Source organism: Orbicella franksi, chromosome 3 (genome assembly GCF_964199315.1).
Source record: "Orbicella franksi chromosome 3, jaOrbFran1.1, whole genome shotgun sequence".
Taxonomy (NCBI): domain Eukaryota; kingdom Metazoa; phylum Cnidaria; class Anthozoa; order Scleractinia; family Merulinidae; genus Orbicella; species Orbicella franksi.
In genome coordinates this window covers 33,204,256-33,223,157 of record NC_138147.1, presented here as the reverse complement: position 1 = coordinate 33,223,157, position 18,902 = coordinate 33,204,256, and the positions used below count along the sequence as shown (strand labels likewise).

General features: G+C 38.6%; 2 protein-coding genes across 2 annotated transcripts; both read right to left on the bottom strand.

Annotated features, from left to right (window-relative positions):
- Positions 1-103: 103 nt before the first annotated feature.
- LOC145482171 (2-phosphoxylose phosphatase 1-like) lies at positions 104-6,246 on the bottom strand. The gene is made up of 4 exons (XM_081460783.1): positions 4,115-6,246; positions 2,840-3,430; positions 2,250-2,457; positions 104-1,328 (listed from the first exon to the last, which is right to left on the bottom strand). The coding sequence occupies exons 1-4, from the start codon at positions 4,239-4,241 to the stop codon at positions 764-766; spliced, it is 1,491 nt and encodes a 496-aa protein (XP_081316909.1). The 5' UTR covers positions 4,242-6,246; the 3' UTR covers positions 104-763.
- A 69-nt stretch (positions 6,247-6,315) lies between these two features.
- Positions 6,316-18,901, bottom strand: LOC145482166 (calsyntenin-1-like). The gene is made up of 8 exons (XM_081460778.1): positions 17,937-18,901; positions 15,383-16,068; positions 14,527-14,764; positions 12,942-13,223; positions 11,543-12,072; positions 10,586-11,242; positions 9,244-9,518; positions 6,316-8,415 (listed from the first exon to the last, which is right to left on the bottom strand). Exons 1-8 carry the CDS (start codon positions 18,022-18,024, stop codon positions 8,193-8,195), a joined length of 2,979 nt encoding a protein of 992 aa, XP_081316904.1. The 5' UTR covers positions 18,025-18,901; the 3' UTR covers positions 6,316-8,192.
- Between the last annotated feature and the right edge of the window lies 1 nt (position 18,902).

Genomic DNA, 18,902 nt, shown 5'->3' with positions numbered 1-18,902 from the left:
ACCTCCTTGAAGTATGTAAAACTTGCTCTAAATATACATAAAACTTATTCTAAATATATAAAACTAAAATATACAAGAAGCAAATGTTCGTACACAATTTACGAAAGCACTTTATCTGTCGCTTTGTTTATTTGGAAAGAAGTACTGAACATTCACATCAGTTTTATAAATATGAAAGTTAACATATTTAAAACAAGTTTTACATATTTAGAACAAATTATACATTTAGAACAAGCTTTATATATTTAGAACAAATTATTTATTACATATTGCACTCTCAGACTGTTAAATTTGTGGGAGTTATATTCAATCAAATTAAAGTCACCCTAAAACCAAAAGTACCCTATTATTGACATAAATAGTGTTATGGCACAGTAGGTAAACATTTATTCAAAATTCCCGAATAATACCAGCAATATTGTGGAGTTCCAAAAAGTATCCATATTCCCGCCCAAAGAAGGGATTGGAATTTCCTGAGAGGTGGGGGCAGGGCTTCTGTAAGGTCCAAAAATTTAAAGAAATGCATAAAGCTTGAATGAAAATTCCAGAGGGTTGGCGGGAGGGGGGTCTTAGAAAAAAAAACCTTCTGCGAGGGAGGTATGGATATTTTCGGGAACTAAACATTTTGTTTTAGAAATAAAAATTATGCTTCAAAAAGTAGGAAAGAAAACTTGGATTGCACCCCCTTGCTATAGATACATTCTGGTTTGACCTCACACTGGGTAATAAAATAATGATATTGGTTGCCAATTGAGTACATTAATTAAAGATATTCCAACGAGCACAGTGCTTTGTAACTCTCATCCATTCCTTTAATTCCTGCCCCATCAGAGAGCCACGAAACCAGTTCTTGAACAGGACAAAGTTCACCTTTGACCAATGCGTCACCACAAAATTTCATTTTACTAGTGACCACTTTACCGTTGACAAGAACTCGAAAATAAAAGTTGTCTATAGAACCTGGCTGCTTTGGAGAGTCTAAAAGAGTATCTCTCCAGAGTTCAAAAACCACACGTGTGGCATAAGGTGTCCATCTTGTCCGATCATGAACTCCAAGGTTTATCAAGAGTGGCGTGACAGTGCTGTCGTGACCACTGTACAGTACAAACTTCAGAGAAGATTTGTGCTGAGGCTTGTTGATCATTCTCTTGGCTATTTGTATCAGCATTGGATGAGAAGCGACATCAGCTATGCCAGTGAAATTCTCGGCAAATGCCCAGGTTGCAAAATGCATTGCCTTGGCTGCCATTTGTTCTGACACACAGCCTCCAGGTCCACATGGCAGGGGATAGTTGTAACAGAGACGAGTGTAAATGGCATCGGTCAAGCTGAAAGATAAATGTATGTACAGTGTTATCCCAAATCAACTAACATCATAAGTTGGGTCCTTTTGGACAATGATTAGAATTAAAGCATAGTAGCATTCTGATTGGTCAACATGTCACCATCTTTTCTTTCTTATCCTGCAGCAGTTCATATGCACAAGGTTTGCATGTGCATATCATTTATAGTCTCAAGTTAGGCAACTAAGTTTCTTTATGAGATAAAACTTCAAATGTGGTCAAGAGATTTCCATTGTTAAAATGCTCTTAGTTGTTGCCGTGATGTGTTACCAGCATTAGTTCTAAATGTGGTTTATTCAACTGTTAAATAACTTTTCAGTTTAATTCTGTAGAGTTTTCTAACCCTAACATTAAAAAAATACTGAATTTTCTAATAATGTATAATTATTGTGCCCATAATAATAGACATAAAGTTGATTAGTTGATTGATTGTTTGTTGATGCAATATTTGCACTGATTTGTTATTCCTCAGTTGTCTCAAAACAGGCTTTGCACTATCATAGGGCCTGCTAGGCGATCATGCCTTCCAACCAAACCTCATGTAATAGTTTAAGTTGTTAACCTGAAGAGACCTCTCAACAGTATTTCTCAACCTTTAATATTGATCATATAGCAATAATTATCTGTTGTTACTGTTTCTATATCGACCATGTAGCGAACATCTGTTGTTACAAAACAACCTTAAAATATTTAGTAAAATGGCCAAGATTGCAAGTTATCTTGTAAAATAGCAAAGTTATGGCTTTGGAAAGTTGTGCCAATAACCCAATATTTAAAGGTAAAAAGACTGTGGAAAGGTCTAATCCTGCTGTTTGCGTTTGTAAATGCAACCGACAGTACAGTCCCATGCACGCAGTCCATATCATTAACATTAAACAAAAATCGTATCAAGAGAGCTTATCTTACAAGATAATGGTCGGCAGAGATGCCCTTGGCACCCCTAACAGCCCTGAAAACTGCTGCATGATTGGTTCTATTTTTTCAGCTCCTGCTTTGTATTCTCTTCCTCGTTTGTATTCATTCCAACGGTTCCTCAATGAAGGGCAGTTGTAGTGTATGCCATTGTCATCTTCTTGAAACCATATATCAGAGGTGATGTTGATGGTTAGACCCTCTGGAAAAAAAAAACTTTTTTTAATACTGATTTTGATTTTTCATAGACAGCTTCAGCTTCTCTCTGTGCTCATCCTAAATTGCTTTTGTAAAGTGATCAATGTCCAAGTCTGAAGTCTCCTTATATATTGAAAAATTTTAGTGTGAATTAAAAAAACTTGGCAAAGTGATCACAACCATTACCAAGAAATCCTGATATTGTTGGAAGCCTATGACACACAAACAATATATTTGTTTTAATGTTTTAAAACTCTGCAGCTTTCAAAACATGAGCTGTACTTGAGTTGATGGTAATTACTATTAGTTATATATGTAATGATTCTGTTCATGCTCAGAATTTTATAACTATACTGTACTTGCTTATATCTGCTATGTTGTCTCACCTTTCAAAATAGTGTCCTTCGTTAACAAGCCATACAGAAAGGCAGCAGCACTTTGCACACATCTTGTTCTCTGAGTCGATCGCACATGAAGATCACTAGATTTGATGTCTGTGTTTATCAAACTACTGTAAGCTGTCCTCAGATGTTTCCCAAGAGTAAAAAGCTGTAGAAAACCTTTCTGTGTCAGTTGACCAATCCGACATGTATGCCCTGACGGAAGAAGATGGTGAGAACTTCCCAAACCTTTTTGAAACTCACGTGTTGTGACACGTCTGGTTGCCTGTGTATATTCTTCAAACATTTGTTTGTGGTTGTAATTTTTAGTTCTGAATGTGCAATCATAATCATAGTTTCCATTGTCCATGTTAGGGATAAACATTGCAGGAGTTCTGTCTCCATGTCGAATCAACACTTGTACCATTTCTAAATGAAAGCGTTGTCGATTAAGAGGTTTTTCTAAGTTCAATGACCCCTCTGCACCAGAAGTATGCATTGGAAAGTTGCAGTATTGTGCCACATGATGCTGTAATGTTTTATAACTTTCTGGACGTGTTCTACTGTCATAACTAGATGAATTAGATGAATTCCAGACTGCAATTTAGAGAAAATATTAAATGTCAGTTTTTATATAAAGCATTGCCTTTCTGAAGTGACATGCAGATTTTTTGCCCATGTGTGTGTAGCTCCCTCACCTCCCCATCCCCTACGGCCCCCAGCAAAACCCTTCTCTATTATCCCAGAGTTTTGCATAGAACTCAAGAGATTGGTAATTTAAAAAGTTACTTCGGCAGTGTCTCTCAACTCAAGGAGATCGCTGCAATTTAGGCTAGGAGACAGGCAGATTTGGTGTGAATCTAGCATTTACTAGGATTTCACGTCCCAGATTGTACGTGTACAATATTTTGTCTATTTTTATCACACAACCTTGGCATGCCTGACTGGAAATCTGTTTGCTCCGCTTGAGAATGAGATATAACAAAGATCAGTTATCGGCCTCGTTTTTCGTCCCGCAAAGCACGCCAACCACAAAACAATGGTTAGTTAATTTCCGAGTCCATGCCGGTTTTCTCAAGCGTTTGGCCATTGTGGCCATTGCCCTCATCTCAACAATAAGCCATCAATAACAAAGACACTAATCTGAGGTTCCAGGTAATGATATTACAAGCTCCAGTTAATCGGCACCACTAAGTTAACTGTGTACATTAAGGTTAAGTCTTAATAGAAGCGAAGTAAAAGAACAAAGTTTGTAAGCTTAAAGTCCACATCACAACTTACTCAAAATCCATAACAGAACTCCTAGCAAGGCCATGATGACGAACCTCCACATACGACTGAGTCTCTTAAATTTATATTTCATGAGGTAAAACCTTCTTTTCAACGAGATGAAGGTGAGAGGAATCATTATTTCACGGATCAGCAAAGCCGGCAAACAACGATATTGGCCGCCATGTTTTGAGGTACCCAGATCACCTCGTGCGGCCCTCGTGCTCGGAAAGGTAAGCGCGGCATTCGTGGATACGCGCGCGCATCCCACGCAAATCAACCAACTAAAAGTGCTCAAACGATGAGCTCGTGTTTTTGATCCTCGAGGCCTAAGATGGGAATGGTTTCAGATCAGGAGTTAACTTTTTTTTTCCTTCCAATTTTCGCACAGGCGGCCCAAGCTCATAATGCGAGGAGTTATTACCTCAATGCCTTGTTGTCTTTTCTACTGTCATCTCGCTTCTTAGCTCGATCGATAACTCGATAAGTCGATCTTCTCGAGTTATCGCATTTTGGTTAGGAGTTCCGCAGTGGTTTTTGGAAGCAATGCATCTCTGGAAGGAAAAAAGAAACTGGCATTGCATTCGTTGGGGACTTTATATTTCTATGTTTCAGTAGGAACTCGTCTTCCATCAGTGATGGGCGACGGGTGGCGGGGGAGTGGTCTCCCAACGGGAGGCAAGGGAAGAGGAGGGCAGGAGGAGTTCATTCCTGAGGGGGGTTGGTGAGAACTGGATGGAATTGGAAGCCGGCTTGCAAAATTAAGTATATGTCCCTGAGAAAAAAGCACCAAGAGGTATAAACCACTTGAAAGGGAGTTGAATCGGGAATTAAGGGTACAAGAAAAGGGAACTTTGTTATTTATCCTGATTTCACTGCTAAAATTATGGAGTTTTTGAAACCAATTAACATATCCTATGGCCCTTTAGGCTTTAGCCAATAAAAACTCTAGAGATACATTATCCAATACTTCAGTCTTCTAATGATAAATACTTGTAGTTACGAATAGTAAATTAACTGATACTAGTTTATAAACAAAGAGTTTTGTAGCTCTCATCCATCCTTCCAATTCCTACCCTGTCAGAGAGCCACGAAACAGTTCTTGAAGAGGACAAAGTTCACCTTTGACAAAAGCATCTCCACGAAATTTCATTTTACTAGTGACCACTTTACCATTGACAAGCTAGAACTCGGAAATAAAAGTTGTTTATAGAATCTGGCTGTTTTGAAGAGTCCATCCCTCCAGGGTTAAAAAAACATATGTAGTGTATGCATTTTTCGGAATTTCCGGAGAACTGAGGACAATCTCGCGGGGTATATCTAAATTTTCGGAATTTTTTTTCCGGGGAATTTCCGTTCCGTCTGATATTTCTCCCGGAATTTCTGAAATTTTTGGTCGACTGGTTCGTTTTTCAAAAGATCAACAATCTCCAGAAAACTCTCCCAGGAAATTTCAGCACCATTTGTCCCTCTTTTGAAATTTTCTGAATTTTGGTTGGATGGAAAGCGCCCCCGTTTTGGCAGCAGGAGATTTTAAGGATTTAGCAGCTCTCGAAACAAGTTTCATATAGTTCTTAGCGGGGATCTGTCCTTCCCGCCCCATGAGAGCTTGAAGAAGAAGAGAGACCCTGGGAACCATCAGTGTGACGTAATTCCCCCCCCCCCCCCCCAAAACAAACACACCTAGAAATTTTACAGCACGTGGGTCATCATCTGTTTGGAAGAGCTCCAGTATAGAACAGCCTTATATATGTTGGAAGAGAGAACGGGTACCCATGAAGAAATAGATCGGATCGGAACCCCTGCAATGAAGTCATTGAAACACTTTCCTCATGCCAGAAAAAGGCCTAATCTTGCAGAGAACTTGAATAAGCAGATCAAGTTGACATCACTTCTAATGGTAGGTAGGGTAAAGGCTGTATACAAGCCAAGGGGCCCACCGGGTCGGAGCTTATCCCGGTTTCCGTACCATGAAGCGACTAGGAGTATTTCTACTCCCCCCTGGATGGGATGCTAGTCCATCGCAGGGTTACCCCCAGCATTAAATTCGTGTGACAGTGAAGTGTCTTGCCCAAGAACACAAAACAACGTCCCCGGCCAAGGCTCAAACCCAGACCGCTTAATCCGGAGTTGAGCGCACCACCCATGAAGCCACCGCGCCTCACAAACTCTACTGAGGTTCACCACAAACAAACTTCAACACAGAAGACAAGTTGATGTATAATACTGGCAATTTAATATACAGTAAGTAAGTTCCCTAACAACGGATGCTACAGGCTTATTGATTATGATTATTACTACTACTATTACAGCAAGACTTTGCTTTGTGATTTTCAGCATCGTTGCTATTCAATAACGTTTGTTGATGTTAACCTTTGGTATCTTTCTGATGGTTTTCCAAAACGTCTCAGTCAGCCAGAGGCAACATACACTCATACAATTTACTGGCACGATCCAACTTTGAATTCTCCTTTTCTTTAGAAGTAATCAAAGGAAGTTCGGTGTAAACTTCGATCCACGAGGCAAGTAAATCACAAAGCGCAAACTACAATTATTACTAATTCCTATATACATTTTTAGCATTGATGATACAGTTAAGTCGTTTAAACAAACAAGCAAACAAACAAAAAAAAACAGTACAAATTGAGAGACAAAAGAAACTTCCCAGACTCATATGAAATTAACCCTCATCAGTGAAACAAGTATTTTCCTTTCCTTTTGTTAATATGGCTTCACAACAAATTTGTACTCCTTGATACAATCAAAATCATTACATCAAAAATTGGTCACAAAAATAACTCCATAAATCAACATTTAGTAATAAAGGCAAGTGAAGCCTCCCCCCTTCCCTACTCCCACACTGCAAGGAAAAAAATTAAAACTATAAACTTAATTTTCCAAACTATCGCAACCTTTCCCACTAACAGTTTTCCTATTAATGCTTTTCCTAACATTAAGTGCTATCAAAACCAGTCTGGAATGAGGTTTTTAAAGAAGAAACGTAATGGTACTGTATTAAATAAGTTACAGTAGCTTATGTGATATTTGTTCAAATACTAGATGAACAAGATTACATTTCCAGTTATACCCTACAAATCACTGTTTCCTCTCACAGTTAAACCACAAGACCCTCTCGCATAGGCAACTCTCCCAAACACTCACTCAGTCCTCGTCCTGGCCACTCACCAACATTTAACATGTTAATAAGTAGACATTCATGCTGGTCCCAAGAAAGTCAGCTTACATAAGATTACAGTATAATTTGATGGAAATTATTTATTCACACTGAACACTGCCTGCATACCGCTTTTTTCCAAATTATCTGCTTCAATTTTTCATTACGGTTATTGCATTGCTACAATTACAAAATCATAGAGAATCTTACCAACCTTCATGAGAAGATTATCTTAATGTACACACTTACTGTGTATAAATATGTTGATGCTAAAACAATATTACAAATTCTACAAAAAGAAACACAAGACAACGTGCTGTGGAGGAAAAAAGAACTTCAACTAACTTCGGAACAATCAGCTTTCAATATCCCAGCCAGAAAACCAACAACAAATCAGTGCATAATAGAAACGACATAAAAAAACTTGTCTGTGTCAAAATAGTGAACAATGATAAACTGGTTCAACTCTGGTTTAATTTAAAAAATTATTACTAATGGGGTTTTGAGCAGTAATGCCATTATTCCTTTAAGTACCAAATCAACATTGAGCACAGATGCCCCTATATTACGAACGGTTCACTTGAATCATCAGACACCAGAAGTGACAACTCTAAGCAATAAACCTCAACAAGTCAAATGTTTCAGTTTAGCCATGCTTCTTGGGCCCACAAATACCTTTGAAGTAAAGACTCCAATGACTATCAGGTATTTTAGAACTTGATTTATGACAAAAACAAAGTGGAGTTCAGTCTTTGGAAAACGTTGGCACATTTTGTAAATTTAACACACTTGCTCACTGCATTACCCCAGTTGACAACAAAACATCCTTAAACCCAAAGTGGTGTGAAACATTTGGTTAGCAGTATGTTGATCAAAATAAAACACGTTAGTTTGAACTGGCATGGACCCAGCAGTCTAGATATCAGAATTATCCCACTCCAGCAGACCCTTGGTCGCTTTGCCTTCTTCATCTTCTGTGTCAGACTTGTCAGTGTTATTGCCGTCTTCATTCAGGTCAAGTTCCTGGAACTTTTGCATGGGATTAAGTGTAATACGCACACCACTCAGACCGGTATCATCCCAGTACATTTCTTCTTTGTCGTCTCCGGGAGGAACAACCTTTACAGTCTGAGGCCTCCTTCAAAAGTGAAATAATAATACAACTTATAAAATGTCTTACAACAATGATCATGTGTTGAGTCTAGCTAAACATAGGTAGGGCTGTTAATTTTGATCTGCATTCTCACACTAACTACACAATTTTCATAGGGTATCTTCCTTCCCATAAGCACATGCAAAAATGCCAGAGTAACATGACATAGAGAAGGGAGGAGGCAGTCTGCACTGGGAAAGCATCCCAAAGTGAGGGAGTACACTACGAATACCCATGGTTGCTTCTTACAGGAAATGGAGTAGTAAAATTTATTAACAATTCCAAAGAAATGAGTCCAGTGAAAAGACTCCTCCAGTTCACAAGAATGTATAGTAAACTGTAATTCAGAATGTGCAAAAGCATTCCGTAATTTTGATAAAGAAACGACAAATTGACTACATCACTTTTTTAGTTTTAGTAAGTACGACAGTACAATTTACAGACTTATTTTATGATAGCGTGACTGATATAAATCACTTAAATGCTTGGTAATCTTGATTTCAATGCCCAGGAGCCCCTTTCTGGAAAGTCCCAGAAGTTACTGATCCTGAAATGCTTTTCCTCGTTTGCAGTGTTTACATTCAAGATCAAGACATTAATGGTTTAGAGTTTCAAACAATAGAAATACCAGGGAACAAAAAGAATGGAATGGAATGAATGGAAGAATGGATGGGTTTTTGAGCTAAAACTTGTACTAGTATTCCTTAGATTTAGATCTCAAAATATGGCTTCAGGTTCAAAAATTACCAAGGCTCCTGGTCTTTTCACAAAGCAGATATGGCTCAATGCAAGATACAAGAGCTGTGAACTTACTGTCTGTACTTGAAGATGCCGATCACCACAAGGAAGATAAAGATGGACACACTGCAAATAATTATCAATGCCATGATGCCGCTGGAGAATCCTCCTGACGACGTGCTTCCCATAACATTCTCCATGGAAACCATCCCTGGCATTAGTTCTTCTTTCTGACTGCTCTCAGCAGCCTTGATTCCATACTCATCTAATCCTCTGTTGGTATGAATGGTGTTGATATCGCGTCGTTCCTCATCACTTTTACACTTGCCATTCATTGTGGACACAGAGACCTACAAAGTTAGAAATTTGACAAAAACTCATTCATACAATAATGGCTTCACCGCTGATTAAAACATAAAAAAAGAATGACAAATGGCCAATCTGCCTTTCTTATTCGTTATTGACCTTAGTTTAAGCCAAATGTAGAGCTTCCCACTGGAAAACTAATATGAAATAATTTTCATAAAATTTGATTTGGAAATTTACACCATCTGGAAACCTGAGATAAGTTGCAAAAGAAAGGAAAAAGATTACTGTTAGAAACAGATCATTTATGTTAATTTTGTATTTTTACTTGCACTTGAAAATGGCCTCCGAGAGGTTAAAACATTGTGGCTTTTAATTGTTAGTTTTAATCACAAAAGTGACTTCTCAGAAGTTACTCATTAAGAAAAGAAAAATTGAGAAGTATCTTGTTAAACTTAGTTTTCTAGGACCTTCTTAAACTCAGTACTACAGACAAATGTGTGGCAAACTGAAAACAAACTGGCACATTTCCCAGCATCATCTTTTGGTGGAGTCAATGCCAGGGGTTCCATTAACATTTTCAGCGGGAGGGCAAGTGGTTTTTACAGGAGGGTGAAATTTTTGAACTGAACTTCTTTATAAGAAAACATTTCCTCTAGATGGTCACACCAGGTGGAAAAAAACATCCACACAGCTGGTCAATTTGCTCTGTGCCTAGCCCTTAATGAAACCCCTGCACATTTCTCAACATCACTTTTTGGTGGTAAAAGGTAAAGGTGAAGTCTGCATATGAGCCAAGTGGCCTGTCAGGCCAGAGCTTATCCCCGTTTCTGTAGCATGAAGCGACTAGGAGTATTTCTACTCCCCCCTGGATGAGATGCTAGTCCATCACAGGGTTATGTCCAGCATCAAATTCACCGGTACCCATTTACAGACCTGGGTGGAGAGGGGAACTGTGAGAGTAAAGTGTCTTGCCCAAGAACACAACACAATGTCCCCGGCCAGGGCTTGAACCCAGACCACTCGATCCGGAGTCAAGCACACTAATCATGAGGCCACCGCACCTCCATTCTTTTTGATGGAGTCAATGCTTATCACTGACAAGACTTACAGAGATTTCAAGATGTAGGATATCTTTTGGAACCAGGCTCACATACACCATCTGCTGAAGAACATCTTCATATTCTGAGAAGTGGGCAATTCCTCGGATGACCAACTCCTCATTGTTGAAACTAACACTCAAGCCTTTTTCCTTCAAGCCCTTGATGCCCTGCGGAAAGTTAAAGCTCTCTCCTTTCTTGAACGCCGGGTTGACTCTGACCACTGCCTGATCTAACAAGCGTACTTTGTCAACTGGTGTATTGTCACCCTTCTTACAGCCTTCATATTCAATTTCAACTGAATCGAAGATGCGCAAACCCTTTTCTTTGAGGATCTTTCTCTTCTCCCAGTTAAGACCAATGTCTGCATCCAAACCTTGGATGACTAACACTGGCCTGGTGTTTCCTGCGACGTTGATATCGACAGTGACAGTTGCTAGTGGCATCTGGTTGAACATGGACAAGATCATCACAGAGCGTTTTCCTGGTGTTGGCATCATCCTCTCGTTAACATAGACAATACTTCGCAGGGCCTTGACAATATCTTTTGGTGTTCCAACTCCAGTGATTTTCACGGTTCCAAAATCAATGGATTCTGCGGAGAAATTTGGGGGTAGTGGGCCATCCACATTCACATGTTCCTTGCATCCAATCAAACAATTTATGACCTGCAGAAGACAAGAAGCCCATGTACTTAGTGAGATCTTATTATTGTTTTTAAAGGATCAGTGAAAAGTTCAAAAAGGAAGGACAAGAAGTCATCTGATTGTAATAATTTACACAATAGCCATAACCTTCACTACAATTAACGGTTTGAACTAAATCGATTATGCAAATTTGAGTTGCATCAAGTAAACAGACAATCAATATTGGAACACTCTGCCACAACACTGCAGAATTCCCAACGAAAAAACATCCCATTTGACTGTAGCTATAGACACATAAAAAACAATGAAGGCATCTTTTACCTGTTCATCAACAGTGTTGTTTGGCCTGACCGCTAATCCAGACAAGAATCCAGAGAAATTTTCAGTATAAATCTTCTCCTTGGCCAGATAACGGGCACCAACAGTCAACTTGATTTTCAACTTTGACTTGTGCAGGGTCCAGTCAGATTCAGTGACAACTGGCGTGTGATGCTTTCCATCGATGTACAGCTTGGCATTACACCCATCGGCGATCACTAAGATATGGTGCCACTCAGAATCAAAAATGGCGGGTTTATATTGGAAATCTGTCTTGCAGTAGAGGTCGCGGCTAGCATGGTTGGCCTCAGGTCGATGCACAAACAGCAGCTTGGTTCCCGAAATGGACAGAGAGAAATGTACGCGATCAAGACGTTCCTTGTCAGTACCAGCCAGGATGGTTTGACGACCCTTTGACACCCCTGTCTTGATCCAGGTGCTGATGGTAAACTTATCACCAATATCTTCTGGCAATACATTCTCAGGGATGTTTACATATGATTTTTTCCCATCGAACAAAAAGGCATTCTCTTCTAAAGAAAAAACAGAAAAGTGAAAAAAGGTGAGCAAACCTTGTTGTGTCAAGAAAAGTTTAATTATGATCTACATGGGTTATTGGCTCAAACTTTCCACAAAACTTCAAAATGCCAGAAGTTGCTCATAAACTTTGTTTGAGATTTTCTTTCAGGGCTTGTCTTGATTTGAGTTTTGTTTCAAGATTTGATTCAACTGTAGCCTTGATCTTCACACCCGTAACAAACTTGCTACTTTATGGGTGGATTGTATCAACTACAGGCAAGTTCACCCGTAACATGAAGGGCCCATCAAGCAAGCTAAGCCATAACAGGTGCTATGGATTACAGTCATTATTCAAATTTTTTTTTAATGACATTACATTACAGCCCCAATTGATAGTCCTGGCTCTAAAAAGAACGTTGAAATGTCTCATTTTTAAAATCAAGCTTCTTTGAATTAATTATAATGAAAATGTAGGCAAACAAAGTCAAAAATACTCAATGAAAATGTAGACAAGCAAAGTCAAAATACTCAGGTTTAAGTAAACATCTTAGCTTGCCGAAAAGTCAAAGGCTCAAAGTAGAGTTTGGATTGTTCAGAGTAATCTTCACTTTGCCGAAACTTACACAAAAAGAAATTCCACTAGACTTGATGGAAATTTTGCAGCTATATTGAAATTGCACATGTCATCTTATATATGCACAGCCGTGCATACATGATTTTGTTCATGACGGCTCAATAGGAATTAGATAGGACTAGCGCAGGCGCTATGTTATAACAGATTTTGACAGCATGATAGATTGTTTAAAGATGGTTTCTTACAGCTTCTCCATGGCTATGTTGATGCAAAGGATGTTTGTTCTCTTAATTACAAGTACCAACATACCTTTACTATTCTTTTTGAGCCCCTCTGCCCATTCTCTGCCGACTCCTGGTTGGGGCAGCAGATCAACAAAGCCATTTGGCCCACAGAGCGTGAACGCATCAGACGCTTCGTAAGTATCCCTGTCACAGCCCATGCCAGCATTAGTCACCAAGTGAACTATGGCAGACAAGTTTGCCTTTTCTTCCTTTTTCGCACATTCATTCAGTGCAATATCAGGAGTGACATAGACTTTCCCTGTACACTGCTGCATTGTCAGCTCATGTTTAACAGGTCCAGTAAATTCTGAAAGATATTAAGCATATTGATATCATAAGTGAAGGTGAATACGGTGGAACCCTGCCTTACCGTCACCTTGTTAATACGGTTACCTTGTTATTCCGGCCACTATTTGTTCTTGTCAGGGTGAAATGCCCACGATACATTTTCTTATAAGAAAACCCTGTTAACACGGCTAACGGCCACATTCTAAAATCCCAACTTTTATAACACTTTATAATTTTACCCCGTTTATACAGCCACCAGCTACATTGTAAAATCCCAACTTGTATAGTGCTTTATAATTTTACCCCATTATATGGCCAACAGCCACATTGTAAAATCCTAACCTTTACAATATGTTCATCTTTCCAATGTTAATTTTGTCTGAACTAATTGACGTTTCAATTTCTTTAAAATTATACCTGCACTCCCAATTGTTGTTTAAGATCAGTTGTTTAGAAGCGCAATTGTGATATATCTGTTGAGACATCCCTCAATTTAGACCAGTCATGAAATTTGACCCTACCCTGTTAATATGGCCATCCCATTAATACGGCCAAATTTTCATGGCCCATTGGTGACCATTTAAAACGGGGTTCCACTGTATATTAAAATCATACAAAAAAAGAGGGATTTAATCATTTGTTACTGATGGCATTTAACCATAGTTTCTGTTACAACAAGTTGTTTACCATTTTGACAGGATGCTAACCAGTCCTGAATGATGCAGTGGGCTAATGTTAGCATGCTGGATTCTAGATCAACTGTTGACAAAAATGCAGTGAGGTAGCTAAGGGCCGGCTGCCGGCTTATTTCACTGGCTGAAAACGACCTTTAATCCGGCTGAATTTCACACAAAAACAAACTTTGAGGTAGTTTTGGAGCTCTAAAGGGCAGAAAAGCCGGCTGGGATTGTCAATGAGCCAGTGTAACGTTTTCTCAGCTACATTCCTGCAAAATGCCTGTTTGCCTGAACAACATGCTAACTTGGTACATGCATATGATCTAAATCACATTGTAAAAACTTAATCTGGGAGGCAATCTTAAAATAACAACAACAGCATTTATTTCAATTTTTTTTACATCTCTGTCTGAAGTTTAAATGGATGCCATTTCAAAACTGAGGGTGTAAATAATTTACAAAAAGTAGACAGTTTCTTTCTCATGAATTCTCATAAAAAAAATATAAAACAATAGCCCAGACCTATTTTATGAATAATTAATGACACAAATATAACATACAAACATAATAGCAAATTGTAAATGGTTCACTAGTTACTCAAACAAGCTGCAAATAGCCATCCTAAAGTTTTAAACCAGAACATACCTTCATGGCACAGGGTGTGAACAGAGATTGATACTATGGCACTTTTTGTTGACATCAATCCACCACAATCGATCGCATCCACTTGGAATTCATACACGTCATAGGCATCACGTCCCAAGGGTTCGTCAAGGCTGATCACACCTGCATCATTGATCTTGAATGGTAGATTGTAACCTTCAATGGTGTACTTGCAAACACGACCACTGACAATACCAATGTCTTCATCTTCAGCAAAAACCTGAAAACCAAATTAAGGCGTATTTAACAATCTACACAGCTTGATACTTTCACTGATGTATAATTGACCATAAGAACTCAGCCACAGGTAAACATTTTTGGAAAGCCGACAGGGACATAAGTCTCTTCAAAAGCCAGATACCCATTCCACAAAATCAAGTAGATTTGATTGCCTTGAATCTGGATTCAAGCAAGTAGTTCCCAAAACAAAAGAACTTATGGTCTGAACTTTCGTCCATACTTATTTATTGAAAACATTTTAACATCTTCTTAAAACAATTCCAACTGTGCCGCACTTTAGATGTGAACGTTCAAGCTACTATCTCTTCAACATCCACTGTTTGATTGTAGATAATGCAATGTTTGATACCCAATAATTAGAAACTGTATTTCTTTCATGATACACTCTACTTAGCTCTAACCAATGATAGTCCCAAGATCAAAATTTCAGATTAATAGAAGCCAGGCCCCAGTTGTTCAAAGGCTGGATAACCCTATCCACCAGATAAATCACTATCTTGCGGATAAAAGTCAACAAAACAAACCATGCTATCTTCTGAATAGTTATAGCATTATCCACCTTTCGAACAACCCAGGCCATACCTGAAATAAATCTTACCTGTGTGATATTGGTATATGTTCTACCACGGCTTATCGTTGCCTCATAGGTGTCTTTTGTAAAATGTGGTGTAAACTCATTCACATCATCAACTTCACATTCTAAGCTGATGGGAAAAGATGACTTGGGGGGCTTTCCACTGTCCCAAGCAATGATGTCAAAGAAGTAATCGGTAATATCTTCAGCATCCATGTCTTTCGTTGCTCTTCCCTGGACATTCCCCTTTTCATCAACTGTGAAGACAAATGGCAGACCAGACTCGACAATGGTTACATTCTTCACCTTGCCTGCTTCTCCTGAGTCATCGTCTAGAACCCTCATTGGTGGATTAATCCGGAGATCTCGTGTGTTCTCAATAATATCACAGCTGTACTTCTCAAACTCAAATCTTGGTGCATGCTTGTTCATGTTCAGAATTTCAAAGTCGACCTTTGCATGGGCAATGCATTTACCACCTCCGGCAACAGCTTTCATGTTGAGGATGTAGGATTTTGCTTTATTATAGTTTAATGGCTTAACGAGCCAAATACGTCCATTCTCATCAACCTCGAATGGAGTGTCTGGTTCGTTGATGGTGTACTTGACAGGCCCTTCGCAACCAACAGCTCTGATGTGCATTACAGTCTTATTAACAGCATGATACTCTGTAATGGCACGGGCATACTCGTCTTGCACAAAATCAAACCCTGCAGAAACAAAATAAATTGTCAGATGCTATTAAGTAAGACTTAACTGTTGTGGTTCAAGCAATGAAAATCACAAATTCCTTAGAAATATACTTTTGCAGATGTATCCATTAAGTCACAAGGATCTCAGCGATTGCTATTTCAAACTTACATTTCTAAGTTTTGCTTTTGATAGGCCTTAAGTCTGTGGAAATCGCTACTTCTTATAAGAAGCATAGCCTACCTATAGTGCATTTTTGTGCTAGGCAGAATCACTCAAGATTATATTTTAATGCACTGCCTCTAAGACTATAAAGCTCTGTGAGGCATTTCTGAGAAAACAGCCATGGAAAACTGCATAAAGCTACCAACAGCAAATCTGCATCCCTCAATATTAACCCTTATGAGCAATGTTCAGTTGACATATTATGAATACTAATAATGACACGTTTATTAGGAGAAAAATCAAATTATCTTTCATGTTATTCCAAAACAAACAATATTTTCTGTGCCATGTTCTACCTTGGTCAAAATGTTAGGAATAAAAGATAAGCTGGTCTAAATATTAGCATGCAATTCTTATTTCTTGCTGTGGTTATAATCACGTATATGTCTGACTACCAGATCTACATCTTTACTTATCTTGACTATTAGGAAATAAGTATCATATTTCAACCTTATCACAAATTTGTATGGATAATTTTACTTTTGAGGCAGACTGAAATCTTGTTCTAGTGCTTGTCAGCAACGCACACTTTCCGCAGTAATGAAAATAAGAGATGCAAACCTAATGAAATTTCAAGCAAAACTTAAAAAAAAAAACATAATGTTCTGAGAAAGACGAAAAATTAACAGAGTTTGCCAGAGAGAGACAATTTAAACAAATCCCGACAGGGAATTTGGCTCAATCTACAAAATATCCATGAACGCATTTAAGAAATGAAGATTAGATTGGCCTTAAATTGACTGAACTCAATGGAGCACGAAAAGGAATTCTGCAGACTTAATTAGTTTTTAGATGTCTGTTCAAATATTACAAAGCGATGTGTAAAGCAGCTTAGAAGATCATGCCGAAACCTTCCTAACACTGCCTTATATACTTTACTAACGAATGAGGGCGAAAATAATAAACCGAGATTTGTCTCTGGCAGACCCAAAACCGTACAGTCTTATTTGACCGGTTCCAGATTAGCGAAGTACAAGTATTGTTCGACTCAAAAAGAATGCCTTCGAAATTAATGAAGAGAAATCGAAGTAGTGTGGCGTGTTCCCTGACGGAGTACTTTGCTTTGGCATCTAAATCCACTCCAAGACTTTCAAACTTAGCAAAAGCATTAAAATTCGAGACAAATATAAATGAGGAAGATTGCTGTACAGATAAAAAACTTTTTCGTAACAGAAAGCAAATGATTGAGCATAAGTTTCTTAATGGCCTGTTGTATACATGTAAATTTTTATGCAATATGGCGCGGGTTGTCATCCTTGAAAGTCGCAAACAAAACCTTCGGCACTTCAAGGCTGGGCAAGGAAAGGTTAAAATCACTTAGGTAAAACGGTTCTGAAGATTTAGAACACAAAATCAAAGCTAAGTAAACAAGAAATGTGCAATATCAAGCTTGGAATTTCGAAAAACTAACTACTTTTCGAATTTGGCATCCCTGTTGTGATTAAATCGCAAAAAAACTAACTGTTCTGAGTAAACAGCCCTTAGTTACCCCCAGATAAATTGTTCACGGCCAAGTTAAAGTATCCAGTAATCGAAGAACACGACTTCTAGCATGTAATTTCTCTTGCACATGAGGCCATTTCAAACGCAAGTACAAAAAAGCGCGTTGTCAGACTGAATTGAACGAACGCACGTTCCAAATTGCTTAACCTCTTTCACTTACCTCTTTCCTTAAACTCCAGACCCGAACAAAAAGCGACCAAAACACTTAGAAAAGTTGCGACAATCGTTCGAGACGACAGCAGCAGCATTTTCGGCAGCCCACAACTTGAAATCGGAGAAGAAAGGTCGCAGTAAAATTTCGTCGTCAAAATGTAATCCAATACTCAGCTATCGTCTTCCTTTCTCGGCTCACGCCAAAGAAACGTGACGTCACCTATCACGTGTTTTCACACCCGCATGGAAAATTTCAATATAAGTTTTGTGGTTGAAAACAATAGAAAATCCGCATACAACGACATGCTACCGCACCGCTAAAATTGGATTTACATGCATTTCAAATCAACCTGTTAGTTGGCGGTCTTTCTTCGATTAATAGAAAATCAGAAAATGGAACATTTGTCAATCTTTCACCTGCAACACAGGAGTATTTGAAGCAGGCCTGCTGGCAAGACAACGCTAAGCAACTGTGAACCGAATTCGAAATATTGGTCATTTCAATTATCAGTTAAGGGAATTAACTAGAATCTGAAACGGCTTGCATATTTAATGTTTCTCGGGCAAGATTTTGGTTTCTAAAATTCCCGAGGATGCAAACATTTCTTTGAGATTTTGCCTTAGTTTCCTTTCGTGACCTCTGTAGAACAATGTCACAGGTGCGTTCTAGGACACAATGTCGATAAAGTACAAATAAGCTTAAGTCAGTACTGCTACACAATGTCATTTTCAGCAAATATTTGATGGTAACACTTCTCAGTAGCATGCCCGCTTTGCTATACTTTATTTATTTTAAGTTATATTTCGTGGGTTTTATACCTGTGCAAAACTGCTGACCTCAGCTCAATGCTTGACTGTGTATTCACGCGAGTCTTACCTACACCTGCCGGAAAATTATTACTCTCCATTCACAGTAATTACAGTAAACTTCAGAAGGAAAGTCTGTTTTATCCCAAATAGTGTTTGCTACCCT